At 44.7% G+C, this 20,628-nt stretch overlaps 1 protein-coding gene across 4 annotated transcripts in view; it reads left to right on the forward strand.

The window, feature by feature from the left end:
- The window catches only part of ACIN1 (apoptotic chromatin condensation inducer 1), a 124,753-nt gene extending 104,510 nt beyond the window's left edge, over positions 1–20,243 (forward strand). For all 4 annotated transcript variants that reach the window (XM_088469962.1, XM_088469963.1, XM_088469964.1 and 1 more), the window contains 10 exons: positions 2,929–2,974; positions 4,020–4,171; positions 8,347–8,496; positions 8,595–8,775; positions 8,930–9,078; positions 9,663–9,770; positions 12,334–12,441; positions 12,611–12,905; positions 13,433–13,533; positions 19,482–20,243. In XM_088469962.1, coding sequence (XP_088326088.1) covers positions 2,929–2,974; positions 4,020–4,171; positions 8,347–8,496; positions 8,595–8,775; positions 8,930–9,078; positions 9,663–9,770; positions 12,334–12,441; positions 12,611–12,905; positions 13,433–13,533; positions 19,482–19,760 — 1,569 coding nt within the window. In that variant the 3' untranslated portion in view covers positions 19,761–20,243. The remainder of the gene's footprint in view (positions 1–2,928; positions 2,975–4,019; positions 4,172–8,346; positions 8,497–8,594; positions 8,776–8,929; positions 9,079–9,662; positions 9,771–12,333; positions 12,442–12,610; positions 12,906–13,432; positions 13,534–19,481) is intronic.
- Positions 20,244–20,628: the final 385 nt, after the last annotated feature.

The raw sequence follows: 20,628 nt of genomic DNA on the forward strand, positions 1-20,628 counted from the left end.
TCAGATGGAGGAAATTGCACAGCCGTTTAATGGCTAATGGCATTAGACATGTCCTCTCTGCCGGAATTCAGGTTGATCTTATTTGCTTATCTGAGATAAGGATACCTGGTGCCACTGGTTCAACTATTAATAAAAGGTGCAAAAATACCATTTGACACCTTTTAAAAACTGATAGTATATGAGGTAAATCTCAAAGGATATTCTCAGGGTGCGCTCCTATAAACCTCAGGATCAGTATCATACATTAATACATTTATTAAAAGTATGTACATTAAAAGACATATAGAAAATAATACAATAAATCCACTCAAGGATATACCACTTATCTCATAGCTAGAACAATTCTTATTATTGATATCATATGTAAATAATCAGCAGTTTCACTTATGCAATGAATTAAACTCCTAGTAATACGTTTATCCAGATCAGGCAATAAAGGGTCTCTAGTTCCAAATGAGAGTTGAAGAACTCCCAATTAAATTGGGATAAAATAGCCTCCATGCAAAGTTCAACTTTGTACAATTCCACTCCAGTGGTGAGTATAGTCTCTGACCAACACTATCCACAGCCAGCCGAAAAAGAAGTCTGCCGCAGCTATTGCAAAGAGACAGTAGTGGTGTAAAAGGCTCAGTCTCGGTATAATTACCCAGCTCTCCTAATGTTGCTGATTGCAGGAGCGATGTCGGTCCAAGTGTTATAGCACGGACTTGAAATCCTCTGTCTGTGTACCTTTTTTAAAAACTTCCAGTACTTTTTTTTTTTTTTTTTTTTATGGCCTTTGTGGTCCTGCTACTTCATTTGCCACTTTTTTATGTTACAGGATGGTTTCCCCAACTTTTTCATCATGCACTTCTCCCAGGTTGCATTTCGTAAAAAAGTCGCGCAACAACTACCGCAAATTATTTCTAATAGGATCTCGCATTCTTGGGTGCGTGTATTCGTGCCATGTATGTGAGTTTCATGAAACAAATTAGCATTCTCAAGCTCAAGCCTGTATTAATTAGATGATAGAATTAATACGACAGGTTTCGCCTACATCGGAAGTTTCAGACGCAAAAACTTTTCGTGCGCATCCCCGCTTTTTGCCCTATTCAATTCCAAACCAAGCGAAAATGGAAACCAACATAAGAAATCAAAGTAGATGTGTTCCAATAGCCCTAATAAAACTGTTTGGGGTACTGAAGTTATTTAAAATCCTTGTTAATAACATCTTTGTAAAAGTGGTGAAGAATGGCATTAAGCAGTATTTTTTTGAAGAAAATAAGTAGTCCTGTCAAATTTGGGGTACTTGAAAATCGGTACTAGCATATTTTTATGTCTCAAGTGAACTTTTAAACGCACCTGCTACATGCACCTGCAATCCTAAAAACACCTGACTCATCCTTGCGGACCCTCAAGAAGTCTTTCGCTAGTTTTATGCTTGTCCCCCCACCTTTTTTACTTTTTTGCCCCCAAAACGAAAGTACTGTTTTTGGGGTGTTCTGAGGTCTTTTTTTTTTTTGTGTAGATGTGTTTTTTGGGGGACTGTCCCAAGGGTTCTGGGCTCTTTCCCCAAGTTTGCTCCCCAAAATAAAGATTTTGCACTTCTTTTCACCTGCTATTCATAGGCAAATTTTTTTTCTCCTATTACATTCCATTGAGTTTCCGCTTAGGAGAAATCGTCCTAGAATTGAATATGGAGATACTTTATAAACCGGCGGAAAGTCCGAATCCGCAGAAACCTTTCGCCTCTAATTGAATACGGCCCTCAAACTTAATTGGTTTGACCCCTATATGTCACTATATTTCTTTAAAACCCTGAATTAAAAAGCATGCATTTAATGTGTTCTCAGCACAAATTTATTAATACATTTGAAGGTAACCGTGAAGCCTTTATTTGACTTTTTCCCTAGCTAAAGCATTTAAAACAAACCTTATTGTACAATATTAATGAATCCACTATATATCTCCTTAAAAATATAATATGGACTACGCTAGAAAGAAATAAAACTTCCAGATGAAATGGGTGTAATGCAGAACCATGAAACGGGCCTGGTAATTGTGCTACAAACAACCCACAGTCTTGATGTTGTATGGACACCTCTTCCAGGACAAAATACTTTTCTTTGTTTGCTTGATCCTTAAACAATAACTGGCAAAAAAAAGAGAGAAGTCGAATCATTATGCTCAGTAAAAGCATAATGATTGTGCATAAGCACATAAAAGGGAATAAATTAGAGCCATCTGAAGGTGAGAGAGCCCCTTTATCTGCCTGCTGATAGTACTCAGTTTATTTCTAAGGATTTTAATGGATATAGTTGTGGGAATTGTATTTTTCACCATTTAGCTGAGATAGTGTTGTAAATCGCCTAAAAAAGAATGTGTTTAACCCTTGCTGGAATTTAACTTATTCACTGATTTGTTATAGAAATTGCAAATCTCTCTCCATAACACATTGATCATGTCAGGGGCACCTAAGCTAAGCAGGAAACTATTCAAATCTAAGGCCCAAATGTAATAGCTTGCAACTTCTGGCGAGATATATGCTAGATTTTAAACGGCAATTAGTCTAAAGACATAACCAGGTTGGTTTTGTCTTTGAAAAAATAAAATCCAGCTTTAAATTTATCAGCTATCTCGACTAATTCACGCCAGAGTCTAAAAATCGTATTTAGGCCAAAGCAGCAGTTGATTGAATTGACTCCATCCCAACTTGTGTTCTGTAATCTGCTGTCTTTTACATGAAGCGTGGAGGGCTTTGTCTTGTTATATCTGCAGGTTTTTGTTTTCTTTCTCTGCTTATTTTTTTTCACCCCTCACCCTTTGCTTATAATTTATTCTCCATTATTATTAATTTATATTTGTCTAACAAGATCTCTTTCTCCCTGGGGTGCCATATTGCCTCCATCCCCTTCCTCCTTTGTCTCTACCCTTTGTCCTCTTCCTTAGAGTACAACACCACCAAGAACATTCAAGAGGAAGATCTCTGTTATATGTAAGTAAAAGGCAATTGCTTTATTACCAATCTTGGGTTGGGATCATTGTTTTCTAGTTTTTTTTAATAGTTTCTGGCTCATGTTTTCCCTGTAAGTTCCTGTATAAATTCCTTTATCTGCCTTTTCACATGGAGCCATGTTTTTTTTTATGTGTGTGGCTACAGCTTAAATATTTTAATATGCTGATATAGAAGATGTCACAACGCTGATATGACTCAGTCCCATGTACCAAGTTGCTGACTTGGATCTGAGAGTATAGCTACATGGTATGGTATGCTTTGCTTTGTTTTGTCTTTTAACTATGTATCATTGGTTTTTAAAAAAAAATTTCTTGACATAGAATTTTCTGTGGTCAGTAAATATAGCTCAGTACTATTCACTTAGAGATTATTAAGGCTGGCCCCAGTAAGTATGGGGTTGTACTGTAAGGCTATTTGGCAAGTCTGTATATATCGTACCAGTTATCACTTCCGTGTCTATGATTAAGTTCCCCTCACATGAAGTTTAACAGTAAGCGTGTTCATTTCTTGGATTTAGTTTATTTAAAAGAATTCCAGTAGGGTACAGGTGGTCAGTGCTGGCATTTGCATGGAATTGTAATAGAATTAAGCAGACAGGGATGTGTGAGACATATGGCATGTTAAGTATACTTTAATTTCTCACGTAATGCAGGCCTGTCTTTGAATGCTATAATTGTATCCCTTGACTTGCTAACTAGCAAGCCAATGGGAGGCGGTTGGCACCAGAGTCCGGTGAGTGGGTTAATCCATTGTTGCTGTCCTGTACTGCACCCGGTTGGTCCCCAGAGGGCTTCCCGCTGACTCCCGACCGGCGATGTTGGGGCCACTTGGTAGTGTTTGCAGGGTGCAGGCTCTTCTGTTAGTTTTGTACTGCGCTGCAGACCCAGATTCACAACCACCACTGGTTGCACCAAGGAATTTTGGAAAGCACTGTTGAGGTAAAGACCCTGAGGGCAGTGTTTAAAACCAGTGACCTCAGTACTCTAATAAGGGTTTGTAATGTTGACATTCTCTCTTCTGCAAGCGGCTACAAAATGTTCCAGTCAGCCTACCCCAGCTTCTACCACAAACAGTGACAACGAGGGGGCACACCCTGCACGACGCAGGCGCTGGGGGGCCAGCACTGCAACCACTCAGAAAAAACCCTCCATTAGTATCTCCACAGAATCTTTGAAGGTATGATTTTGTCTATTCTTAATGCAAACCTTAAGCATTTTGTTTATAATTTGTAGAAGACCTGGATCCTGTAGGCCCGAATCTTCAGTATATTTGCAGTACAGTCTCTGTCATTTAGGTTGTGTGTTCCAGTCTGGTTCTGTGCAATTTGTATACTTTAGTCTGCTCTTAACCATGTGCATTATAGGGGTAGATCCAATTAGGTGCAAGTTGCTATTTTCTATTCGAATTTCGCATGGCAAATTAATTTTGCAATCCAATTAGCAACTCGCACTTAATCAGTCAGACTAAATACGCATTTTTCCATTCGCACCTCCCTGCGGGTGAGAGAGGGAAAGGAAAATCTTTATTTTAAGGTTAAAATGTCGGGACACAGTGCTGAACCCCTTGGACACCCCCCTTCCCCCTAATGAATAATTGGACAATTTGGATGTTCCAATTAGCTTAATTAGTTCAATAATTACACATTTTTGGGGGGTAAAAACAAATTGACCTCAAAATACCCCAAAATCAACATTTTCGTTAGTTTAGGCACCCCAAGTTTAATTACAATATTTTTTAATTGTAAAATAATTTTTATTTTTTTTATTTCAAGCTTCCCTCAAAATCACTTTCTTTTTTTTCCTACTTTTTTGCATTTTTTGTTTCATTTGTTTGAGATTAAATAAAAAGTTTAATTTTCTTGCATTTAAAAAAAAAAAAAAGCACAAGTCAGCCATTTGGCACCATTTAAAAACCTAAATTACCTTCCTAATGCCCACAAATGGCCTTCCATATGGTCCTGCTAACAAAATTATCAATTTTGAGGGGTTCGGGATGGTCTCCCCACTTTTTCATGCACTTCTCTCAAATCTCAGTTGGCAGTCAATTCGCAAATCTCTGCTGCAAGTAGTGTGAATAGTCATTTTTAATTGGGTTGGAGAATTCTCAGGAGCGCGCATCGAAACTAAGTCTGCGAGTTCCAAGAAACAAACTCGTAATTTGCACCTAATTGGATTGACCCTATAGTGCCATATTAATATAAGTATCAAAGGGGACAGAATCTGCAGGCAAATGAAACATCAATAAAAAGCAGTAATTTGTAGAAATCATGCCTCCATCAGTGATCACGGTGAGTGACAAAATATGTGGGTCCCATGCACCCTCCACTTTAAAAGAATGGGGTTCTACCTGACCATTTCTGGGTGCCATCATAATTTATGCTTTAGAGCTCCCCATATGCCTCTCGGACCTCCCCTAACCTCTGACAAATAATGTCACACAGCCATGCCCGGCCTTTACACGTTATGCCGCACATTAATGCCCTTTACACATTATGCCGCACAGCAGTGCCCTGTCTTTACACATTTTGCCACAGCCATGCCCGGCCTTTACACATTATGCTGCACATTAATGCCCTTTACTCCCTCTATGCATTGCCCCCAGTAGTAATCCCCCAATGCATTACCCCTAGTAATAATTCCCCCTATGCATTACCTCTAGTAATAATTCCCCCTATGCATTACCCCTAGTAATAATTCCCCCTATGCATTACCCCTAGTAATAATACACCTATGCATTGCCCCCAGTAGTAATCCCCCCTATATTACCCCTAGTAGTCCCCCTATACATTGCCCCCAGTAGATTACCCCCTATGCATTGCCCTCAGGATTGGCCCACCTATTAGTGACCTGGGCCTAATGCCCAGGTCACTCACACCTTCAATTGGGCCTAATGCCCCCTATGTAGCCCGGGCCCTGTCCCACCTATATACCCACAGGCCTATTGTCTGCATTTATCCCACAGGCCTAGTGCCTGACAACCCTGGTGGTCTAGGGAGGGGTAAATAACAGTGACCCAAGGCCGCCTTCCTGTACGGTGGAAGAGGCTGTGGGGGGAGCTTCGATAGCTCTTTTCCTTTCCACCCCCGCAGTCCTCTTCGGTACCAGCTTCATTCTTCTGCCACTGGCCCGTCCTGGCCAGCGGCGCTGCCTCCTTGATCACGCCGTCTTCCGGCCTCTTGCGCGGCCGCTGGAACTGTTGCCGCGCCGCACTTCTCTTGTTTTCGGGAGGTCTTCACTCCTCCCCTCCACCACTGGACTGAACATTCCCGCTCAGCGGCGTCTATTCAAGACGTCGCGAGTGGGCGGGTCTATGGCACGGTGAGCCGCGATTGGCTCGTCGCGTCTGTCTCCAAACAACCGCCGTAGCTACTTGGCTTCCGAGCAGCGAGCTCCGCTCAGCTTGCACCCGGAGCCAAGCGTCGCCCGCCTCCACTTTACCGACGACACTGGTGGAAGGGACAAGGCGGTCCCTTCACCAGGTACCCGCCGCGGTGGCTTACCTGGCACTGGGAACAAACACACTGTCCCAGCGCCGGGCACGGATGCTGTGCCGATGCTGGGATCAGACACTTGATCCCAGCACGGCTTTCCACAGCAGCAGCCAATGAGTCTATCTGACTCTCATTGGCTGCTCTAACAGGGGGACGCGCTGTGCTGCAGCCAGCTGTCAGGGATTTGCCACAGCACGTCCCCGGGGACCCGGGAACTTTCTAATAGTGAGTCCCCAGTGCCCGACATCGGGTAAAATACGTGCTATAGCGCGTATTTGCGAACACTGTCCATGCTGCTCTCCAGATGGGAAATACCAATTTTCCTAATTTATACAACCAATAAAGTAAAAGGAGAGTGCATGAAGCATTGGATTTTTTAACATTTCAATACACACTTTTTTTGCATACACAAATAAAAGAGAGTGCTTTATATAGTTGTAAGTTTTCTGTCAATTCCATGTGTGATCGTATCTAATAATAAATAGTCCATTCTATAGCAGCAGTGTGTGTATAGGACCTGATTCAGATGTGGACACAATGCCAATATTTATGCAAATGGAGCGATTGTTAGCCATAGCGCATGCATGTAAGTCACACTGCGCATGCACAGCGATTGAATTGAGATTACGCTTGCATAGATGATTCACTTGCAAAGTGAGTATCAGGTAGTCTATTTGCAGGAGGTAAATTGTTATGTTGCGTACACACAGTACGACTTTCATGAACGATATCGTTCATATCGTTATCGTTCACTTTTTTGCAGTCACCAACCTGACAACGATGCACGTTCCCGCATGGACGATAGATATCTTTCATCGTCCATGCATGCAGGCCAATTTGGACGATATAGTCAACTTTGCCTGTTCAGAGATTTGGCAGGGTGACTTCACTGAAAGATTTCTTTGAAAGATCTGTCAAGTCATTGGTGGTACAGATCGCACCATTAGAAAAATACAGGTCTGTTGGACTGTTTTACACTTTTTCTGGGCGTCCATAAATTAGCCACTTGGTTCTTGCTGGCAGCAGGAGAGCCCTCTGGAGACCCACTATGTCTGCGACAGCTTACACTCAGAAGACTGATGGCGGCTTAATCTGCTTTCAATGTTTCCGGTTAAGTACGTGAACTGCGGATATAAGATGCTGTCAGTGGGCGTTTCTATGCAGTGGACGGCGGCTAGGTCATTAGCATATTTTGCTATTGCGATCCATGAGAGATCGCAGCTGCGATTGCATTTGCATCCACATCTGAATCAGGCCCATAAAGTGCTGGTAAGAGACTTTTTTCCTCTTGAAATTTGCTGTGATTATCAGGCAGGTTTATGAAGTTGTGTAGTCTCTAAATAGAGGTCCAGATGACCCACCATCTGTATTCTGACAGTTCTAGGCACTAGTTATTTCACCTCGAGCTTGTGCAAATCTGATGACTTATATTTGGGCCACATTCTCATTAACCTCCTATTAGGCACTTCACCTCAGGTGTGTGTCTTGTCACTACAGCTGCTGTATGATCCCACCATGCTTGATATCAATGGTAATATACTTATTGGTAATCAGATAATAGAAGGTGAATGATAACAGCCCTGATATGGGCAATTGTATCTGCTGAGCACACCCTGGAATTGTAACAGTAACTTTGAGTTGGCAATAGACCCTTCCCAGCATACTATATAATCTGCTATACACTGGTGTTTATTAGCATGTGCACTCATTGAATTAAGAGGAAATTTAACTTAAGTCTACTGAATTGCATTAAGCTATATATTCAATGTTGATATAATTTGTTTGTAAAATATCCATAATTTATAATGTGCCTTTTGCAACTGCCAAATCTTAATTTCACATCTTGTCGTCATCCCCTTAGAGTCTGATCCCTGAGATTAAAGAAATCAAGCAAGAGGCAGTGGTAGATCTTCATGCTGATGACGCACACATTTCTGAAGAAGAGGGTGAACGTAATGGAGAAGACAACAGCCATGATAAAGGACTTAAAATATGCAGAACAGTTACACAGGTGGGTATGCTTTTTACAAATCTCACAAAGACCTTGTTAAAATTTTGCCTTGACTGTTCCTTCAGATCCATAAATCCTTATACCATTCCACCTTCCAGGTGGTGCCTGCTGAGGTTCAGGAGAATGGTCAAGAGGAAGAGGAGGAGGAAGACGATAAGCACTCTGAAGAAACTGCTGCTGTTGATGATCCTGTCCCCGTGGAGACAGAGGCACCACCTCCAAGTGAACTAGAAGTAAAAAAGCCTTTATCAGAGAGCCCAGCACAAGCAGAGGTCAGAGGTAAGTAAATCGGAGTGTGTTAGTAGTTATACAAGTGTTGGGGAATAGGTGTGGTTTTCATCTCTCTTTTTCCGGAGTTGCTTTGTATGTTGTACTATTGTAAGTGTATTAGTCTTCATATTTCTAATGCAAGCTTGACCTTTCTGTCCGGCAGTCACTTTAGGGGATACCCTATTGAGGCGATCAGTCAGTCAACAAAAGACTGGTGTTTCTATTACAATTGATGACCCAGTGCGCACTGCATCTCAGCAACCCTCACCCCCTCGAAGAAAACCCAGCTGTATAGTACACATCTGCAACCTGGTGAGTGTCTTCATCTCTTTTCTGTTGGATGCATTCTGTATAGACCAGAACAGTTACATTCATGGAACATTCACACACATGATGACATATAGCATGTTAATATGTAGTTTAGTTTTTTTTTTTTTTTTTTTTTTTTTTTTGGTAGAGGTGTTTTTTTGCCTGTCAACACTGATCGTTAATGATTTGTCAAAGTGAGATCATTTATATATATAAAAAAAAAATGTGAATTACTTTTTATGATTATTAATACATGTAATGACCACAATGGAGCTCTGTACATGAAATGATTTGTCAGTAAATGGTAATATATTGTTAGTGTAGCTATGGCAATGCATGTAGAGGTTTGTTACCTTAATCTATTTTACACTTAAATCCATAAAATTGTATCTATTCATTTTGCTCCTTCCAGTTTACCAGCATCAGTCTCTTATTTTGTGGCCCCGCACTTTACACTTGAAGGACTGATGAAATGTAATTACAGTTCACCATCAGTACTATATAAACCCAAATTTAATTGGTGATGCTGTGATTGAATTGAATGGTTTCTTAACAAGATTATTTATCATAAATGTTTCCTACTACAGGTCCGACCTTTCACCTTGGGGCAACTAAAGGAGTTACTTTCACGCACTGGAACCATAGTGGAAGAAACCTTTTGGATAGATAAAATTAAATCCCATTGTTATGTCACGGTAAGAAATACCTCTTTTCATTTTTAACTACACCAGGGCTGGCCAACTTCCCTACACCAGGGCTGGCCAACCAGTGGCTCTCCAGCTGTTGTAAAACTACACATCCCAGCATGCCTTGCCACAGTTTTAGCATTCCCAAATCGCCAAACTGTGGAAGGGCAAGCTGGGAGTTGTAGTTTCGAGTACAGTTAGAGAGCCACAGATTGGCCAGGCTTTTATCAGAAGCAGCTTTATTTTCTACTTATAACCATGCTCCAGAGCTGACACAGCCATTCAGAAGTTTCCTGTCCCCCTGCTGAGCAGTCACTGCCTAGTTGTCAGACACAATCCTGGGTGCTAGTACTATGTGATTGCTGTGAGGGACCACTAGCATTTCAATCAGGCGCATCACTCTGTGCCATTTTTCTTTAGGATTTAAAATTGCTAATTAACCCGTGGCATGAAGGGTGAGGAACCTCACTGCTGCGTTTTTTAGCTCGCCCATGGCAGGCTTTTATTAGTGTTCTTAAAGTGCAGACAGATTTGATTGTTTTCCTACTGCTTTGTAAAACTGTTGTAGTTCCTCTTCTTCTGCTATACTTTCTTCACAGCCCTTTTTATATCTCATTGTCTGATTAGAAGGAGCATTACCAGAGCCTCTTCTATGGGCAGGGTCTATGACTTTTTTAATTTTTTTATTTATTTACCCATTCTAATTACCCACTGAGCAATCTGCTGCACATACTTTGTCAGTTCCATGTCTCTGAATCCCATCGGCTTTATGCACCTCCAGGGAGTATCGCTATGCTGGCAGAACATTACTGAAATTGTACAGTTAGTCAGCCTTCGACCTAATCTATGGAAAATATAACCTCAGTTCCTCCAAGTTGTCCTGGTTCGGTTTCCTTGGGCCCAGACTTTAACTGAAGTTTTTGGAATCTACTGAGAGATTGGGCAAGAAACGTAGCTGTACTTTGGATCAAAATTATTCTAAATGTGACTACTCCTTTCCTTGAGGATATTAGTCTTGCGTTAGACTCCATAGCCAGGCCACAGAGGAACCGTAGTCGTATTTCTCTGTTTTAAAACCGCAATGGGTAAAAGGTGGCCCTCCGACCCTTCATATGCAGTCTTCCTTACTTTATTGTCAGATTAGTTTGTTATTGCTTGAAACACTTGTTTATGATCTATACTGATATATTATTACGGATTTGTCTGTCTTTGAGTAAATGTTGGTTGAGGTGTGGAGAAAATCTAATGGGGTGGGTGCGGGGGAAGCGTTTTCATGCAGAGTTTTATCTGGCTACCCCTTTTCTCTGGAGGATTGGCAAAAATGTGAACCCACACCTAAGGTTTGATGGTCCGCATAGCAGTGGCATAACGAAGGGAGGACGGGTGGGGTATGTGGCCTGGGTGCCGTCTGCCTGCGTCCATGTTAGTGTGCAGTGCAGTGTGGTCTGCACTACACCGTAACAAACCCACTGGAGCCGGGTAGTACTCTATAGTACAACCCGGTGGTGGTTTGTTTGTTTCAGTAGCCAATGAGATTCAGACACTTATTGGCTGCTGCACCCAGGGCTGGAGCTCACTCATGAGTTCCGGCTCCCGCACCGAGAGCGGGGATTCAGGCTAGTATCATTTTGTCTGTCTGTGTGGTGTGTCTACATGTTTTATGTGGTAAAGGCACTACTGCGGGGGGCGCTGTATATGGGGCACTACAGTGGGCATTGCATACGGGGTGCTACTAATGGGGGCATTAGCGTGAATATGGAATGGAAAGCAAAGCTCCCAGAGTGATGAGAAACAGCGGTGTCATGTTGACCCCCTCCCCCCTCCCATTTTTCAGTGGCCACGCCCCTTTGCACATTGGGGGGGGGGGGTGTCTATTTTTCATCTTGGTCTGAGCTCCAAATACCCTAGTTACTCCACTGCCCCATAGCAAGCCTTTTTAAAACACTAAAACAACAAATCTATATATGTTTAAATAACTGCTCAGATAGTGTTCACTGTAGGTCCGGCGCCGGGCAAGACGCCGGACCTAGAGAAAGGGCACGCCCAAAAAGAGGGAGTGTCCATGAATAATGGAGACGTGTCTTTAAGGCTCCTTTTGTCGCTCTGATGCGTCGGAATCAGCCAAATAATTTGAGATATTGTCTAGTGTGTACCCAGCTTAAATGGGGGGTGCCGCGATGGGTAACAGAGTGGAGAGACAGTGAGCAAGGCACATGGGGCAATGGGTTAGGATGAGACCTGGAAGGCTTTGATGAAGTGTCATTTTGTGGAGTGTCTGAGAGGGACACTAAAATAGCCTTGTATTTTTAAATGTCATATTAAATGTTACTACAATTGGAATTTATGTATATGTGTCTAATGTTTCTTTATATGGCTTAATTGCTCGATATCAGATTCTTGTGCTATTGTAACGTAGATGCATAAAAATACTATGGCTATCAACATCAATTTATGGACGTATTTGCGAACATCTCTGTCAATAAGACACAATATAGTTATTAAAGACCTTTATGCTAATTATTTTCAGAATTTATTTTTCCTTATACTGACTTTGCTCTTTTGCAACCCATAGTATTCTACATTAGAAGAAGCGGTTTCTACTAGGAACTCACTTCATGGAGTGAAATGGCCACAGTCCAACCCAAAATTTCTATCTGCAGACTTTGCAGAGCAAGATGAGGTATGCCTTATTTCATTTTTATTCCTTTTACATCTGTTGCTGTATTAACGATCACGTGTTTCCAGCTAATGCTGTTATATCTACTTCGTCCGTCCTATGCTCCAGGTTGTAAATGGGTAATTGCATTTACCATTTTTCTTTTTCTTTTTTTTTTCTTTTTTTCTTATAGCTGGACTTCCACAGAGGTCTTCTTGTAGAACGGCCTCCAGAGCCTAAGCCAGAAGAGCCCCCCCACCCACATTCTCACCCACATATCGCTCCATTACGTAGTGAACACAGGGAACATGAGAGAGGAGTACGAGAACAGTGGGCAGAGAGGGAACGTGAGATGGAGAGGAGGGAACGCACCAGATCTGAACGAGAATGGGATAGAGATAAAATCCGTGAGGGGCCTAGATCACGCTCCAGAGACAGACGGCGTAAAGAGCATGCAAAGTCCAAAGAAAAAAAGAATGAAAAGAAAGGTATTAGGTTCTCCAGGCTCCGATTTTGCTTTCATGCTCGTTCATGCCATGTGAAAGATATGTTCCTTATGCACTTGTTACTCTCCCTTGATTAATTTCATTAGCATCTTTGCTTGTCTGACCCTTAAAGTGCATACACACTGGACGATGTGTCCAGTGAGCGGCAGCAGTGTGCCCGGTGGGTGTGCTGGCATCGACAAGTGCATACACACTTGCCAATGCCGGCAACGACAGCGGGGGCGAGCCAGGCCATGCTGCATTCGGCAGCATGGCATCGATAACGATATCCCCAGATTGAGCTGCATGTTCAGGTGACTGGAGATATCGTAAACGACCCGCGGGAGCATGCGTCGTCCGTTGTTTAATGCATACACACTGAATGCTCTATCGTTCAACGTTATCCTTCATATCGTTCAAAATTATCGTCCAGTGTGTACGTCCCTTTACTTGTGCTCTTGGACATATCTTTACATGTTACGGTTTTCAACTGACCTCTACCTTAATATTGTTTGTCCTGCCAATTTCAGAGAAGGTACAGGAGGAGCCTCCCGCTAAACTCCTGGATGATTTATTCCACAAAACCAAAGCTGCCCCTTGTATATACTGGCTGCCACTCACAGATGACCAGGTATGAATGGCACTCCTCTGGAGTAGTTTAGGTTTGGGAGCGATGGCTAATTATGGCAAAGTTTAAAAAAAAAAAAAATACACTTTCTACTTCAGGGTCCATAGGGGGTCCACAGGGTTGACCTTGGGGTATAGGTTGGGAACCAAATCCGGGCACCACGCAGTTAAAGCTTTTAGCTCCCAGGATGCACTTGGGTCCACTCTCCCTATAACCCCGCCCCCCAGCCAGAGGCACCTCAGTTTAAGTTGGTGCCCGGCCGGAGTCGGGTCACCGTTACTGCAGGGGGGCTGCTTAGCAGCCTCTAAGCTTAAAAGAGTTTTGTTTTATTATTTTTTTACTACTCTTCAGAGCGGCAGCATCAGACTGTCCAGTGGACGTCTGAGCTGCCGCTCCTACACCCCGCCGGCGCTGCGACGCCAGTACAGATCTGGGGATCGCAGCGGGACCCCAGAGTCTGTACTAGCCGGGCTCTGGAGGAATCCCTGGGCTGCTGCCGGATCGACGGGGACAGGTAAGTCGCGTAGTCACCGCTTGCGGTGACCCGCGTGTACATGCAGCCTTATGCCTCCGGTCTCTGGGGACAGACCGGAGGCGCTAGCGGTGGCGGCGGGCTCCCCCTCCATGGAGGCATACCCCGCGTGTCCACAGCCCACCAGGGATTATAGCGGCAGCGGGAGCCGGCATCCCGGGGGGTTAATTGCTAGCCAGGGGAGGAAGCCTTCCCTGTCTGGCGGCTCCTCCCCTCAGCTCAGCGCGCCTTTCAATAATACAGTCTGGCGTCGCTGAGCTGCTTCCTCCGCGGGCCACGCTTCTTCTGAGGTCTCCAGCGGCCATTATCTCTCGGTGGTGCTGCAGAACTCCTAGGATGTCAGTGAGCCCAGTCCCCCTGCGTACCTGGCCATTTTGGGTGAGTGTACACAGCGCTATAGCCTTCCCAGACACTGAATCTGGGCAGTTGAATGTAGCGACATTGTGCAGTATATTATATGTCATGCTTATGTATGTACAGTATATATATTTTTCTGCATTGTATGTGACTTTTGCTAGTGCTGACTGTCTGCTTTTTCTCTCACCTGTCAGTGTATATCTATCCCTTTTCTTTATCTGCCCTAATACAGGTGTACCTGGGGTGGTTCTGAGACCTCACATATATATATTTGTTAATATCTGTGAGGTTTGTCACATACTGTTGCGTGCTGCACGTTGCCATATTTTAGATGGAACTGTGAGTTGCGTACGCTGATAATGGGTTCCTGCAGCTAATCTTAGCGTCAGTCAGGACCGGTATGGCGCTGCTTAATATTTCCGTCAAGATAGTCAGATATATCTGACCAGGAGATTGCACACGATACTGCACCCATTATTGCTATCCTGCAAGTCATAGCCTGCAGGAATTAGTGCGGAGGATTTTAACTCAGAAAGGTTTACGTATGCGGCACCATCTGGTGCCGGGCCCCTTGCACGACCCCCTTAAAGGGCGTTGTTTCTCAGGATCCTCTCCTTTGAGGATCGCCGGGCGGGCCCCATTGTCGTCACTCGCTTGGAGTTACTTCACCATACTGCCCTTTTGAACTCGGGGTATCTCGCAATTTCTTGCAATTTACCCCTGTGCAACAGACTGTCGCTCCCCGCCGGGGTTTTTCACAGTACATGAATTACCTCCGATACCACATCGGTCTGTCATTCCCCTTGCAGGGACTACCACAACGGCCACCCTGGTGGATGTCGTTTTATACGAAATACTAATTGGCGTGATATACGCCCTGTGGTTACTGACCAGTGGCTCTGCCGTGAACTGGATGGTATATTCGGCTCTTTCCCTCTCACATGGGGGGAGCCGATCTCAAGTATTATTATCCCTGCTTTGGGGCTGGTAGCCAGGCTCATTCTGGATATAGAGAATGTCGATCCTGCACCAGTATCATACATCTCCCGTTTTCTGCCCAGCGGGTGGATCTCATAGCGGGAGTCTGGCTGTCCCCAGATACGAGGAGTCACAAAGGCCTCCTGTTTCCCATTCCCTGAGGGTCCTCACAAGTAATGGAAATCCCCTTCTGGGATGGATTTGTATGTTAATCATCGGGTTACAGGCATTAATACGCCTCCCATCCCGGCCTGGACGAATTTTACGGATCCGTAGGTGGTAACTTTGCCTGAAATCAATGTACTCGTTTTCAGGGCCTGTTGCCCGTCCTACCATGGCCATCGCATGGTGATGCTTTTGTGACGTTTTTCCCCTCCAACACGTCTGAGGTTCAAATATCTTTTTGCCGCTCACAAAATATGCAGTGGTCATATGTGGGATTACCTCATGGGATGCCGGTCTTCTAACTTTCAGGGTTTCGGCGGCGTCTGTATCCGCCGCAGTACCCTATGGCTGCGTTATGGGAAAGCAGAGGTGCACACTCCTTCCAGGGGGAAGTTCTTGTTTGGTCCTGACCTTGACAAGATCGTTGCATCATTGGCAGTATCACTAATGGGGAGATACCGTCTTTAGCTACTCCCACTACATTCGGACTAACTCTGTTAAGTCTTTTTGTCCTCAGGGTCAGCCTAAAGGCCTGTTTTTTCCTAGGCTGTCGGCCTCCACGGGGGCCACCATATCCAGTACCGAGCAGTCCTGGACTTCCGGACGACCCTGTTTCTACACCTGAGGATATACCCTCAGCCTGACGGGACAGGTCTACATCTGGGGAATTTCCAGAGTGAGGTACTGATTCTCAACGGCCTCTCATTGCTCATGCAGCCTCCTCACAGGCATTGTTACACGGGCCCTTCTTCAGAACTGATCAGGGCCTTACAATCCCAGAAAGCTATAAAGTCTTTGTGGTAAGCAGAGCTATTTCGGCCAACCTCACTATCTCAGTGAGGGACTGGTTGTTCTACTTTCTTTTTGGGGCGGTGACCGACTGGTCCTCCTTTGCCTATACTCTGTCTCAAATCCCTGAATCAGATTCCAACGGTGCCTTGACTCAGGTGGAATCGTCCATGCTCCATCATCCGATGTTTGGAACCTGGGGATTTTATGGTATATCCGAGTATTCAGGATACGTACCTACGGGTACATACAGAGCCCTCTCATCAGCATGGGTTCAGGTTTGCTGTGCCACAGCAACACTTGTAAGTTTCGGGCTCTGCCTTTTGAGGCTGTCCTCAACTCCACCGGGGTTTACCAGCTTTATGGATTTTCTGACAGTTCACCTGTTCAGTGTATCCGAATGCTCCTTTCTCTGGACGGTCTCCTGCTTTTAGCAGGATCACCAAGGTACTTTACCGCCAGGTCAGGATAACCGGGGCTTCTTCTCGGCACAGATAATTAGTCAACGGAGGAAAAGTCCTCCCTGCATCCCTCACAGGGTTTTCTTCATCTGGGAGCACTGCTGGATTCTCAGAATCTGAGAATTTTTCTGGCGTAAGACAAGATCTCCACTCTTCAACTTCGAGTGTGCGGATATCTACGCAGTCGACATATGTCATTACTCTTTGTGATGCGCGGTCTACCAGAGTGTCTACCTTTTGGTAGGGTGGAATGTGCTCAGTTCCATTCCAGGCCTTGCCATAATTGACTCCCCTCCAGATGGATCGAGTTTTTTCCATCGGATCGCTGTTCGAACGATGATACTTTCTCCGGAGGCGAGTTGGTCTCTGTCCGGGTGGCTATGGCCATCTCGTCCAGGGTGTTCTTTGCTAAAGACAGTGTCTGGTCCGCATTCGTTTCGGGGCAGTTGGACGTCTGTCGCTTCTGCCCTGCCACTTAACTTGTTGATACTTTAAGCTGTCTTGGACTTTCACTCTGGCCTAACCCATTTGTCACGGTAAACCTGAATAGGTTCAGTCCGACAGTGTCACAACAGTGGCTTCCATCTAGGCAACACTGGTAGTTTTTGTGGCAATGTTAGGAATGTCACCCATTCTGACATAGTCCAAGGGTCTTCTCCTGGCCAACTCTGCGGTGTTTATTCCCGGAGCTCTCCATTGGGAAGCGGGCTTCCTCAGCCGTCACGGCGTGCATCCCGGGGACTAGTCTCTTCTCCAAGAGAGGTTTCAACTCCTGGTGAGCAGAGGGGGCCTCCCTGAGGGGATTGATCCCCATGGCCTTCTGACTCGATCACACATTACCGGTGTTACAGTCCAGCTCTAGGAGTACTGAAGCTACCTTCAGTGACTCTTTGTCAGTGAAGTGGTCCTTCCACTTTGTGTACCTGTGTCCTCCGGTCTCCCTTCTTCCTCGAGGTCTTCGGAAGTTTAATTCGAGACGGAGGGGCTTTCCTTCTGGGGGCTCCAGGTCGTCCCAGACATCACTGGTACTAAGATTTTCGGAGTCTCCTCCTCGATGCTCCGTTCCTACTGCTTCACTATCTGGACCTGTTGTCTCAGGGTCCTTGTTTTTCCCTGAATCTGGATCGCTTGTCTTTAACTGCGCCCCTACTGTGGTCCTCGGGCTTCCCTGGCTCTGTCTTCATTGAGATGTTTAGAGCAGATAGGCCAGACTTTGCTGGGATCTGCCACGGACTGTGGCATACATAATTCTTATGGTATCGTACCTGTCGATACGATCCTCCGGTGTCCAGGATTTCCAGATATTCTGGCATTCCTTCCAGCTGGCTTGGGTTTCACCCTTGGCCTGGCCTTCCTGACAGTGCGGATCTCTACACTGTCGGTATGGTTAAGATATGGAATTGCTCCGCTCTGGTATCCAGTTCATCCTTTGGAGTGTTTTCTGGATTATGTCTCCACTTGTCCTCCCTAGGGACTCCTGGGGAGTTAGTAGTGGTTCTTTGTTCCCTCCGGGGACAGTCAATGGAACCGCTGGTTGTGATAGCCATTACATGGTCTATTGTTTAAGCTCTCTCTCTCTCTCTCTCAGGGTGTTTAAATCAACCAGGAGAGTGTCTGAATGGGGAGCGTTCTCATGTGGCTCCCTCTTCTGGAGGGCATCATGTCAGGGTGTGAGTTGCTCTCGCCCTGTGTTTCTTCTTAAAGTGGTTTTTAGGTTCCATATTATTCTGGAACTTATGGTATGGCCATTCAGTTCCCAGTCCTCTCGGCTGTTGTGGCCTCATGGACTGTGGTCCGGCCTCTTTGGCTTTATGTGATCCGTTCAAGTTCCTTATGGTAAGCGGACTCCTTATTAGTGGTCTGCGGTTTCTGGTTTTAACAGGAAACGATGGCCGGCCTATAATGAAATGTTGACTGGATGGCCTCGTATGTCTTCCTCAGGGGCCTACCCATGGGTGGGCATTTCTGTCGTTGAGGCTTGTTTTTTTCTCGGGCCGTGTAACCCTCGTGGGCGGCTCGTCGTGGCGCCTCGGCTGTTTTGCCTTACTAGGTGTCCACGTGGTCTTCTGTCCATACCTTTTTAAGGTTCTAGGCATTGGTTTCCTTTGCCTCTCAGGATGCTTCCTTTTTGGCGACGGATTCTCCTCTCAGCACAGGAGCGTCCCCACCCTTGGTTGAACTGCTTTGGGACATCCCCAAGGTCAACCCTGTGGACCCCCTATGGACCCTGAAGTAGAAAACAAGAGATATGGTAAGAACTTACCTTTGTTATCTCTGTTTCTACGAAGTCCATAGGGTCCACAGGGCGCCCGCCCTGACGCACCTGGCTTCATATGGGCTGTGTTACTGGTCACCGGCTTCCCGTCTCCTTTTCTGTGAGTATGGTTCTAGAGTGTTCCAGTTTTCTCTCTCTTTTTCTCTCCTCCTCCGGCCTTTGGCTACTTACAATCTGAGGTGCCTCTGGCTGGGGGGCGGGGTTATAGGGAGAGTGGACCCAAGTGCATCCTGGGAGCTAAAAGCTTTAACTGCGTGGTGCCCGGATTTGGTTCCCAACCTATACCCCAAGGTCAACCCTGTGGACCCTATGGACTTCGTAGAAACAGAGATAACAAAGGTAAGTTCTTACCATATCTCTTGTTTTTTAAAGTGATAATGTGGTTCTCCTACAGATTATGAAAAAGGTTGCAGACAGGGAGGAGCGAGCAAAAGAACGAGAGAAACGGCGTAAAGAGCAAGAAGAGCAACAAGAGGAAGTAAGAAAAGAGCGGGCTAAGGAAAGGGAAAAGGAGGTAGAAAGAAACCGAGAACGAACGCGTGAAGCTGAGCGAGAAAAAAGAAGGGAGCACAGCCGAGAACATCCACGGGAGAGAGAACGTAGGGATCCCAAAAGACACAGTAGGAGCCGCAGCAGGAGTACACCAGTGAGAGATAGGGGAGGACGGCGTTGACCAGGGTCTGCTGCCGTTACCCTGACTGGCCACTCAGCTGCTATGCACCTGTCCAGCACAGGTGGCGATAAAGGGTCACAACTCTGCAAGTGATTAGAGAAGGAACACTCATCAGGCCCTTTCACAGGTGAATTGTTTCTAACAAACAAACTCAGGCAAGGAGTTGGCTCACTTCTACAGGAATAATGCTCTCCCCCTGTTTTCCATCTCCCATGCTTTGGACTATAAATCGGTTTCCTTCATTCCTCTTCCATTTTCCAAACTTTTAAAATTTTAACTCCACACTTTCTGGATTGCAATTCAGATTAACATCTGCTCATCATTGGCCGTTCCTGAATAGTTTGTGCAATGAGTTTCCTCTAATATAACCCTTCACCTGTCAGTGGCAGATGAGTAACTTTTTTTTTTTTCTCCCCCTTGGTGTTTTATTTTTTATTAAAAATGAAGTGTATTATTGGAAAATAAAATTCTGCATTAGTTTTATATCATTGATGTCTTGACTGACTGAGATTCTATACAGTGCAAGATTTTTGGTTTATATATTAAATACATTGACAATTAGACCTTCTATTTTATACTGTACAGATGGTGACCTCAGTTGTGACCGGTCACACAGACATGCCCCATAAAGTACTGATGTATGTTGTATTGTTGGTTGGAAGAGTCTGCGTAGCCTGAACAAATATATATATGGGAATGTATCTCTAGCACTATATATTTTTGCTTTCAAATATGATCCATACTGTGTCCCAGTACATTAAGAAAACCTGTTCACAATTGTATTGGTGGTTTATATGTTAATGAAAAGTTTCCCTGAAGAGATGTTTTCTGCTTCCATCATACAAGAGGCATTACTGTAGTGACTACT

Source organism: Taudactylus pleione, unplaced genomic scaffold (genome assembly GCF_031769625.1).
Source record: "Taudactylus pleione unplaced genomic scaffold, aTauple2 ptg000095l, whole genome shotgun sequence".
Taxonomy (NCBI): Eukaryota; Metazoa; Chordata; class Amphibia; order Anura; family Myobatrachidae; genus Taudactylus; species Taudactylus pleione.